The sequence below is a fragment of the Neovison vison genome, chromosome 4, assembly GCF_020171115.1.
Source record: "Neovison vison isolate M4711 chromosome 4, ASM_NN_V1, whole genome shotgun sequence".
Lineage (NCBI taxonomy): Eukaryota > Metazoa > Chordata > Mammalia > Carnivora > Mustelidae > Neogale > Neogale vison.
In genome coordinates this window covers 129,323,066-129,333,501 of record NC_058094.1, presented here as the reverse complement: position 1 = coordinate 129,333,501, position 10,436 = coordinate 129,323,066, and the positions used below count along the sequence as shown (strand labels likewise).

The following is a 10,436-nucleotide window of genomic DNA, read 5'->3' as shown; positions in this document are numbered from 1 at the left end:
AGTGGGAGAGGAAGAAGCAGGGAGCCCAAGGCGGGGCTTGATCCCCGGATTGTGGGATCGTGACATGGGCTGAAGGCAGACCTTAACGACTGAGACCCCCAGATGCCCCAAATCCCATTTTAAATGTGAAATGTCCTGATTTTTAAATGTTGCCATTAATGCAATTAAAAGAAATCCTGAATGGGCCACACAAGTCTTCAGGCCACCAGTTGCAATCCAGAGGCTAATGTTTCTGGTCATAACCATCCATGACACAAGAAGTCATACCTTGGACAAAATTACTTAATATCAGTTTTCAACCTTTAACCTGGGCAGAGCTTTGTATAGGGGCCAGAAACTTCCTACAAAATCCCAGGCAAAGTAACTAACAAACGTCTCAACGATGCCAGAAACCAGCATTCTGAAATGCGATCCTGCTTTTTAAGCATTACGTAACCCTCAACCCCTAGAGATAACGAAGAATACTAATGGCAGATAATGCTAATAAAAATACTAATGACAAAAGAATGCCTCGTCAGTTTTGTGTCAGCGTATTATTTCTGAAGAGGCAGCTTCTTCCCTACTCGCCAGAGATAGGCCTGAATTCAGAGTCAAATGCTAATAACTTGACTCAAAGGGAGAGAATAAATAGCTGAAGAAAGGTCATTACCAGCCCTGCCCACCCCCCCATCTCAGCAGGGGGCCTACTGATGCCCCTGACCCTTCCCTTAGAGAAATAGGTGATTAGGTGATGCCTCTTCACAGTTCAAAACTGCAAGGTATAAAAGGACTATTGAAAAATAAGCCTCCTTCCAACTCCTACCCCAGCTAATTCTGGTCCCCAGAGGCAACCCCCTTTGTTACTGCATTCTTGCGTCTTCTTAAAATGTATCTTCAGAAGAACTGTTGAATGCTCAGCCATTGAAAAGGGAGCCTGTTTTAGAAATGCGTGTTCATTCGGAATTTTGGATTGGGAGGGACTACCTCAGCCCTTCATTCGCAACCGCCCTTAGTATCTCTCCTGCATACCAACCTTTCTAAGGATGAGAAACATTTCCACTCAGAGGCAGCTCATTCCACTTTTAGATAGCTCTGGTAGTTTCCTAATGATTATTTTTTAAAAAATGTTGAAATCTGAAATTGGCAGATCTGCCAATCTGGTGTTTTTTCCCTCATCGCCCTTTGCTTTGCCCTCAAAGGCCAGGGAAAACAGGTGGTCAAATGCCTCTCGCCTAAGAAGGAACTTAAAATATTTGACGCCCTCCTTTCTTTACCCTGTCAAATAACCCACTTCTCCTCCCTTCCCACAGAATGTGTGGTTGCAGGGGACTCGCCACCATGTTCTTCTAGAAAAGATTAAACTCTTATTTAAAATAGAAAGTTCAAAAAGAGGAAAACTGCTCATCAGAAGAGCAAAACGGTTTCCGATTTGTAGCTCGCAAAGGGAAGGAACAGGCTATTACGAAAATTGATAGATCATATGAAATTTAGTATAGGAAACACTACCATCTCAGTACGTCCCCGCTAATACGATGTGCACGGGTGCCTTATCCAGCAATGTTTCTGGACAAGCAGAAATGTGGGTTGTAGCTTCTCTGAAAACTTTCCAAGACACATTCTGAAATAGAATTTGGAATCCTGATGCCTCTATTTGAAAAGTTGTAGCATCAGAGTGAGGGAGAACATGGTCCGGATTTGGGCTCGAGGCTGGCTTCAGGCCTCGCAAATACTACTTTGGGACATTGGCGAAGTTATTTATTTGACCTTTCCAAGCCAGTGTCATATTGCAGCGTCATCTTGATAGAAAAGGCAAGCAAAGTGTAACCCAGCTCATGGGAATCGGATGAGCTAATTTCCAATCAGTCCTTAGCATGGAGTCGGTGCTGACCCTGCTTATTCCTATGGTGGTCGCCTTTGTGTGGGATGTGGCGTGGCACATGCCGTGGCAGCTGTCTCTGCAGACATTGGGTGCCTGAGAACCCTTTATGCAGGGCCCAGTCTGGGCACAGCTCTGTTCTCTTAAGAGGATGCCAACCCTGCCAAATTGGCCATATGGTTTTTCACCTGACAAGTAACACATTATCACTCCACTCCACGTACCTGCCGAAGAGTACCGAATCATCTGGAATGTCACCCCTTCCGTCACAAACTCACAGGAGAAACTCAGATTTGACATAGGTCTCCCAGGAGGATGTTAAGGCCATCCATTCGTGTCCATTCCTTGGGATCAACGCAGGGCCAGATAGTGTCCCCTGGCCTCCTTGAGTAATTGTTTTCCTAAAGCTTGGCTTCCTGAGATGCCATCAGAGCAGATCAAAGGTTGCTGGGACAAAATATCACTATAAAGATTAATACTATGACAAAGCAGTGGCCAGTGAAAACTCTGAAGTCTACACACTTCTTTGGAGGGACCTGTGGAAGAGATTGCTATGCAGCCTTAACAATTAGCTGTAGCTCTGGGGCGCCTGGTGGCTCCAGTCCTTAAGCATCTGCCTTCAGCTCAGGTCATGATCTCCAGGGTCCTGGGATCCAGCCCCACATCGGAAAGCCTTTTTTCCCTCTGTCACTCCCCCTGCTTGTGTTCCCTCTCTCGCTGTGTCTCTCTCTGTCAAGTAACAACAACAACAAAAAATCTTCAAAAAAATAAAAAAATAATAAATTAGTTGTATCCTTAATCGACTGGTGTTTTAACACATGGACCCTATGATTTGTGCCATCCCTCGGATTTCCTTGACAGACGTGTCAGAGCCAAATCTGTGACCTTGTTAATTAATGCCCAGGACGTTGCTGTGTGTAGATCTTCTGTAAGACTCACTTTCAGATTGATCCTCTGTTCAACTGTGATGTTTTTGGTTCTGGTTTGCTCTTCTCCAACTTGGGTTACTTCCATGGTTGTGTTTTTTTGCAAATGGCTCTAAGTCCTGTTTGGAACGTGGGGAGGAAACCAACATGTGGCCTGTGGAATCTTCATGGCCTTCTTCACCCAGGGCCTAAATGAGTCCAGAAGGCTCAGCGGGTTGTTCTTAAGACAAAGGAACAAACAAGCAGGACTCTACATTCAGAAGAAAAAACGCAGGTTCTGTGGATATTGAAGAGCCCTGTGTTCTGCATGCTTCCTCCAGCAGCAGGAAAGTTCTGGGCTGTAACTCCACTTACTCTAGGTGGGTGATTTCTACCTCAAACAGTGGGGAGATCAGAGCTGAACCAGGCCTGAATGTCCCTAGTGAATCTTGGGAGGAGAGGAGGGAACCTGGTTGTAGGATGGGGCCAGTGGCTATCCGTCCTGTCTGGGAAGGAACGGTGAGAATAGGTCCCCCTTTTTTGAATAGCCTTTCTCCTGCTTGAGTTACCCGGTCGTCTCAGGGCACCTAGCTTCTTAAAAGTATCTCCCCAGATGTTCGTGTTAAGCCTTTATTCGAAGAGCCTGTCTTTGGTGAAGTAATTGACCACACGTGCTTGCGTTTTAAGTACTCTTGGCTGGTTCCTGGCATACGAAACGCTGTGCACCCTGAGTACTCACGCATTCATTCAACTGATATTTTCCAAAGCCCCTTCCTGAGCCAAAGGTGGGTTCCCTTATTTCGGTCAATTTCTAGGGTGTTTGAGACTTAAGAGCTCCAACTCGGACGCTTGGCACTCCTGCCAGGCGGGCGCGGGGAAGAACACTGGACTACCAGACCAGCTTCCAACCCCCATTAGGATCCTGGGGTGCAGTGGAGGAGTTGGGGGCCAGAGTAAAGCAATGGTTTCCCAGTCCTGCCCTTATCTGGCCTTGGGCGTAAGGCGCGGCCAGTTTGCCCAGAGATGATGAAAGTCTGCCCCTAAAGTTGGAGGGGCGGAAGGCGAAAATGGGGGGCCCTGGTGCAAATCTGGCTCGACGGAGGCTGGGTTACTGAGTAACTGTGCCTGTCCGCGAGAACTGGGTCCGGAGGGACAGCGCAGGGAACGTCCCCCTCGGAAATGAGCTCCTAAGGCGCCGGCTCCGTTCCCGGACGTCGCCTCCTCTCTCCACCCCGGGCCTCCCCGGTGCGCTTGGACCGACAGAGGCCACCGCCGTGCGCCGCCTCTCCAGCCGGTGGCCGCCTGCGGTCCTCGCCGCGGACTCTTCCTCACTTCTCCTCGCGCGCCGCTCCTCCTCGGCTCCTCCCGATCCCTCCTCCGCCGCCTGGTCCCTCCTCCTTCCAGCCCAGCCTTCCCGGCCCCCGCCCCCGCGAGCTAGACGTCTGGGCAGCCCCCGGCGCGGCACGGCAGCAGCAGCCTCCGCCCCCGGCACGGTGTGCACGCCCGCGGTCAGGGCGGCCAGAGCCCGGACCGAGTCCCGAGCTGGTCCCGAGCGAGCCCCGGCGGCCGCCGCCTCCCAGACCGGACGACAGGCGACCGGACGACAGGCGACCTCCGCGTCCACCCGAGTCCCGCCTCGCCGCCGCCGTCCCCGCGCACGGCCGCCCGACTCGGTCCCGCCTGATTGCGGAGACCCCGAGCCGGCGCTTGGGGGCAACGATGCGACCCTCCGGGACGGCGGGAGCAGCGCTCCTGGTCCTGCTGGCCGCGCACTTCCCGGCGAGTCCGGCGCTGGAGGAGAAGAAAGGTAAGGGCGAGTCCCGCCGGCCCCGCGCCGCCTCCCGACGCGCCCCGACCCGCAGCCCGCCCAGCTCGCGCTCGCGGCACCGGCTCGGCGTCCCGCGCCGCCCGCCCCTCCTTTCCTGTTTCCTTGAGGATCAGCTGCGCCTCTGGCCGGGACCGTGGGAGGAACTGGACGTTTCGTTTCTGGGCTGGGCGAGCGTGAGGCGGCGCAGGACCAGAGGCTCCGTGCGCGGGGCAGCGGGGCTGCGGGCGGGGTGTGGGAACCACCCGCCGGAGCTCGGCGCCCCGGAGCGCTCGCAACTTTCCGTCCTCACTTTCCTGGCCTCCTGCGCCAGGTCCGCCTACGGAGGCAAGAACTTGGCGCGGGCGGCTCTGGTTCCCGCACGTGCGCCCCGCGCCTGTCCTCCGGCGGGGCCAGGCCCGGCCCGGGGCGCGCGCCCCAGGCGCTTGGGGAAGCTGGGGAACGACCCCTCGGAATCCGTCTCGCTCACTCCTCGGGCCTCCTGGGACGGGCGGCTTCTCGAGCCGACCCCGCCGCGCGTCCTCCCTGGACCCGGGTCTCGGACTTGAGCCGCTCCCGGGGGACCCGGCCTTACCAGCCCGGGGCCAGGCCTGGGTGCGTCGCAGGACCCTGCAAGCCCTTTTCCCAGGTGTGGGGCTGCAGCCCTGAGCTGAGGGGCTCGAAGGTCCCGTGTCTGCCTCCACCTGGGGCCGCGGGGAAGGAAAGGTGTAGTTTCCTCCTAAGCAAAAAAGAGGGTGGGTCGGGCCCGCCCCTTGGGCGCAGACCCCCGACGCTTGCCCTGCTCTCGGTCTCGTGCAGGTAGCGGAGGGGAAAACCCAGGCTCCTGGCCAGCCCAGCGCTCCCTTCTAGGCGTCCACGCCTCTCGGGCTTGTGGGGTTTCGCTAAATCGTCGCTTCCTGGGAACTTGTGAGATTTGCCCCCACCTGCAGCCCTTTGGTTGCGGATCCGGGCTTTAAGGTGCAGCTGGACCCAGGGGTAGGACCAGCAGCGGCGGGACAGCTGGGTCCTGCAGCCTAACTTCATAGGGCCGTACCCATCCTGGTCAGGTCCCCACGGTTTGTCAAATATAAGGCTCACACCAAACTTTCCTACTCAACATCCCGAGATTTTCTCTTTGAGATGTTCCTTTTAGCTCTTCGAAGAGTTTGACTTTGGGCCAACCAGCATTTTAATTTTTTTTTTTTTTTAAAAAAGGATTGCTGTCCATGGTTCATGGGTGCCAAATGTCCAGACTGAACATGAGCGAGTCTGGCTTCGTGACTACCGGCCATAAACCCACTTCACATGAGAAACATGCCTTAGAAGGTTTAATTACACAATTTCAAAATCAAGCAACCCGGGTTCCAAGAGTCAGGTCTGTACTTGCTGTTGATGTCATTGGCATAGGGGTTTGGTGCTGAGCGAGTTTGTTAGGGGAACATTAATGCATAAACCAGTGGTTCCCAAACTTTGTTGGACGTAAGAATCACTAGGGATTTTAACAAAACAAAACGATATCTGGCTCCCCACCCCAGACATTTTGATTTCATTGGCCTGGGATGAGCCCTGGGCATCGGGGTTTTTGAAAAGCTCCTCTGGTGATTCTGCGGGGCAGCCAGATTTGGGAGTTTGGGAAAGATGACCTGCCAGTGTAAGGGACATATAATCTTTTGGAACATCTGGAATGTTAACAATCTTGCAAAATAGAGGAAAGAAGAGGTGGGGGGTGATTTCAGTAATAAGAGGTTAGACTTTTCACTAACAGAGCTGGTGGAAAGGTCTGCGTCCTTTAAGGGGTCTGAAGGGCTCCCCTTCATCTCTGCAGGGAGTCCTAGAGACCGTGGACCTGCTCCTGAATCAGCCGACGATAGAGTCCTTTTAGGCGGCATCTCTCCCTCTCTGATACAGGGGACCCCTTCTGTATTTTAAATTCACTCTTGAGGCACCTCCAAAGCACCACCTTTTTTTTTTTTTTTTTAAACTCCAGAAGTGTTCACAGCTCCTTTCTATTACCCCTTTGAACCCTGCTATTAGTGCCTTGGAGATTTGTTTCTGAGAAAAATATAAATACCACTTAATTTGACTGTCCTGTATTTGCTTCAAGCAGAATGCTCCTGAATAAAATTGTGAGAGTAGGCGAACAAATGTCATTCTGTTAGAGTAACGTTAAAAAAAAAACAACAACCCAGTTTTAAGGGGTAAATTATTAAAAATGTAGAATGAGATATTTTTATAAAAGGCGTTGAAGACCCATGTAAGATTCAGTGTGTTCAAGAAAATTTGCTCATTTTAGAGAGACTTTTTTGGTTCTAAGATATGGTATCTTCCGTTCTGATTGCACTTAGTACTGTCAAACACTGTTTTAAGTGTCCTTTTAATAATTAGGTTAAGCATATGTAGTGGGTACTCTATTTATAAAATGGGAAACTGAGGTACAGAGAAGTAAAGTAACTTCCACCTTTAGTAAGAAGCAGAGGCAGGATTCAAACTCAGACCTTCTCCTCCCGGGTCCTGCCTCAACCACCTGACTCCACCCCCTTGTGTGAGTTCTGTTTTCGGAAGAGCCAGCTCCGGTGTGTGCGATCACCTCAGGTCTGATGCTACGAGCTGGGGAGGAGAAAGACCAGGGAGCTGGCCCCTTAGACTTGGTCTCCGTGTGAAACTGGGAGCAAACGTCAGTTTGGTGGTCTAGATCATTGGTCATTTCCTCATTGGTCGCTCTGCTTGCCTTCTGTGGGGGCAGCTCTGTCACCAGAGCATGAGGGAGCCTGGAGCTTGCTCGGGGATGGTTAAGCAAGCCCCTCCCTCTTGCAAAATGGAGAGGTCAAGGTGTTATTCTAGAAGAGAGCCTGGATGGTATTCTGGAGAATGCAGGCATTCTCCAGTGGGGAAGCTGTCCTAGCTCCTCCTCGGAAGACAGTCTCGATTCAGTAGGTCTGGGCTCTGTTGATGAGGAATAAAAGAGGATTTTGAATCCTATCCCAGGTGAAGAACCCCTACCCTTTTCTCTAGGGAGTTCAGATGTGAGGATGCCCTGTTCAGTCCTGGCCGGAAGCCAGGAGGTCTGTCTTCTCGTTCCAGCTCTGTGTCGAGGCGATCGTGTCACTTACCAGTTCCAGGCTCCCGAGTCCTCATTTCTAAATCCAAGGAGAATTTATTGAGTGCATAGAATGTGCCAGACATGAGTTAAAAGGGGGCAGGGCTGATCTTAGTAGTTTCTACCATTGCTTCCACAGTGGGATTCCTTAAGTCATTAATGAAGTACAGATGATCCTCGATTTACAATGGTTTGTCGTCCTTTTTTTTTTTTTTTTTTTAAAGATGGTGTGAAAGCAATGCACGTTCACTAGAAATTCTACTTGGAATTTTAATTGATCTTTTCCCCGGGCTTGTGATAACATGGTACAGTCCTCTCCCGTGATACTGGGTGGGGGCAGCGAGCGGCAGCTCCAGTCAGCCCCGCAGTGACCAGGGTCGACAGCTCACATGCCGACAACAATTCCGTTTGTCACTTTAAGGACAGAATTCGGCCAACTACATGAGCTGTTCAACACTTCCTATAAAGCAGACTTTGCGTTGGGTTTTATCCGCCTGTAGGCTAATGTGAGTGATCTGTATACATTTAAGGTAGGTTAGGGTAAGCTATGGTATTTGCTAGGTTGGGCGTATCCAATGTCTTTTCAACTTAAAATAGTTTTAATTTATAATGGGCTTATGGGGACACAGCCCTATCATAAATCAAGGAAGGTGCGTGTTAGTAAATTGCTTTCCAGATCTGAAAAGGAGACCCACGGTCCTTGTATCTGTCAGGTACTCAAACCCATATGGCTCTGTCTAGCAGTAGCTGGTTGATGGCTCCGGTAGGTTTTTGACCATTATTTCTGGCTTTATGCATTTAGTTTCATAGTCTGTAATTTTTCAGAAACTCATTCTGAAGTTTGAAGAAGCTGATTGCCAAAATCCATTGTGCTACATGATTGGACTTGGTCCACGTGACAGCGCTAACATGTTTTGAAATGTTTTAGAGGTAGTGTCAGTGAAGATGAAGCAGTCCACCCTGTTTAAAAAGAAAATACTCTTTTTTTTTTTCCCTTTGATCTAAGCTTCAGGACCAGCAGCTAGTGTCTGAAACTTTCCTAACAGCAGTGGCAAACCAAGTCCAAGTGTTAAATTGATGATTATGAACGTTGAGGGAAGAGAGCCCCAACACTGCTGCCCAAAGCCCCAGAATTAGGATGGGATCAGAATGCTGAAGGACCCACCTGGGAATCATTTGGCCCTTGCCCTGTGGCTTGATGTGAAAGTTGTGTGTTTGTGTGTGTTTCTTTTAATTTCTTTTATTTCTTTTTATTTTTTTTTAAGATTTTATTTATTTATTTGACAGACAGAGATCACAAGTAGGCAGAGAGGCAGGCAGAGAGAGAGGAGGAAGCAGACTCCCTGCTGAGCAGAGAGCCTGATGCAGGGCTCAATCCCAGGACCTTGGGATCATGACCTGAACCGAAGGCAGAGGCTTTAACCCACTGAGCCCCCCAGGCGCCCCTGTGTGTGTGTGTGTGTGTGTGTGTGTGTGTGTGTGTGTATGTTTTAATTTGGACTTAATACAGTAGAAATGGGCTGGTTTAAAGTTAGGTTTTATTAATAGGGGTATGTTTTGAGAAAAGCTCAAAGTTCGAGAATGGCCTACCTGGTCATTGTTCCCACGTATACAATTTCAAAAACCGAGACTCTGCTCCTCAGATCTGTACTGAACTACTTAAGTTGTGTTTTCTTCTGTCACTTTTAGACATTTGACATTATCCCAGGAAACGTTTTTGGCCTCAGTTATCACTTGCTTGTTCTTAAGGCATCAACACACGTAGGGAATAGAATATAAACCTTGTTCTCATGGGCCATTCCTATTGACATCATAGCTTCTCTCTGTTCCTTCTTTTTCATTTTCCTCCTGAAAGGTTGTCTTTTCTAGACAATCCCAGCAGTTGGCTCTTGGCACAACATCTCAGGGTAATCCGCCATCCAGCCTATGGGTATGAGCAGGTTAGTTTGAATGCAGGCAAGGATCCAAGCTTATGTCAAATAACCGGTTTGACTGAAATTTTCACTTCTTCAGAGTCATTAGGTGCAGTCTCCTTCCTACACATTCAGATAGACACACTCAGTACAGTTGTCTAGAAAGTTCCCGGAGTCAGCTGGGAGCAGGAAGGGTGTTTAGGGCCAGTGAGCAGTGGTGGCTTGTTTACTTAGCCCTGTTAGAAACTAAGTGCTGGGTTTGACATTTTAATCTCTGCAGGCCCTAAAGTATAATATCAAATGCCTGAGAGTGTTGACTAAGCATCTGTGAATTGCATAGGCTTAAAATAAATTCTGTTCCTACCAAATTTCAGCAGCTTGCTTCAGAAAGTAGTATGTGAAAGTGAACACAGGGGGATAGAATTTCCTTCTCCGCTCCAAGTTCTATCCCGTGCTGGTGGGCCAGCACACCTGGCTCTGATTTAGTAGAAATAATTGCACAAGTTAACCTCTGTTGCTTGTCCTTTGAGTATAAGGACACTAAGTGCTACCTATTACAACTTGGGCTTTTATTTTCTTTGTGTTTGAGCCACAGTGAACAGTTTGCTCTGTCCTGTCCACATTTGGAGACTTAGGAATGAATCAGGTTTGGTGCTTGCCCTTTAGTCGGTTAGGGGAAGAGAAATCTCTAGATAACAAAGTGTGAAACTGTCACAGAAGCAATGATAGAATTCTGAACAGGATGGAGTGTTCTGGTATTATTCTTTGCTTTCAATTCCACCTGGAGAGGGGGCCGGCTATCTCCCCAAGCCGTGGGTGTTTCCCTGGAGAAGACAAGCCAAGGCATCCCAAGAGTAGGTCC

General features: G+C 49.8%; 1 protein-coding gene across 1 annotated transcript in view; it reads left to right on the top strand.

Moving 5' to 3' along the window:
- Nucleotides 1-4,227: 4,227 nt before the first annotated feature.
- The window catches only part of EGFR (epidermal growth factor receptor), a 200,354-nt gene continuing 194,145 nt past the window's right edge, over nucleotides 4,228-10,436 (top strand). The window contains exon 1 of the mRNA XM_044245680.1: nucleotides 4,228-4,567. Coding sequence (XP_044101615.1) covers nucleotides 4,480-4,567 — 88 coding nt within the window. The 5' untranslated portion in view covers nucleotides 4,228-4,479. The remainder of the gene's footprint in view (nucleotides 4,568-10,436) is intronic.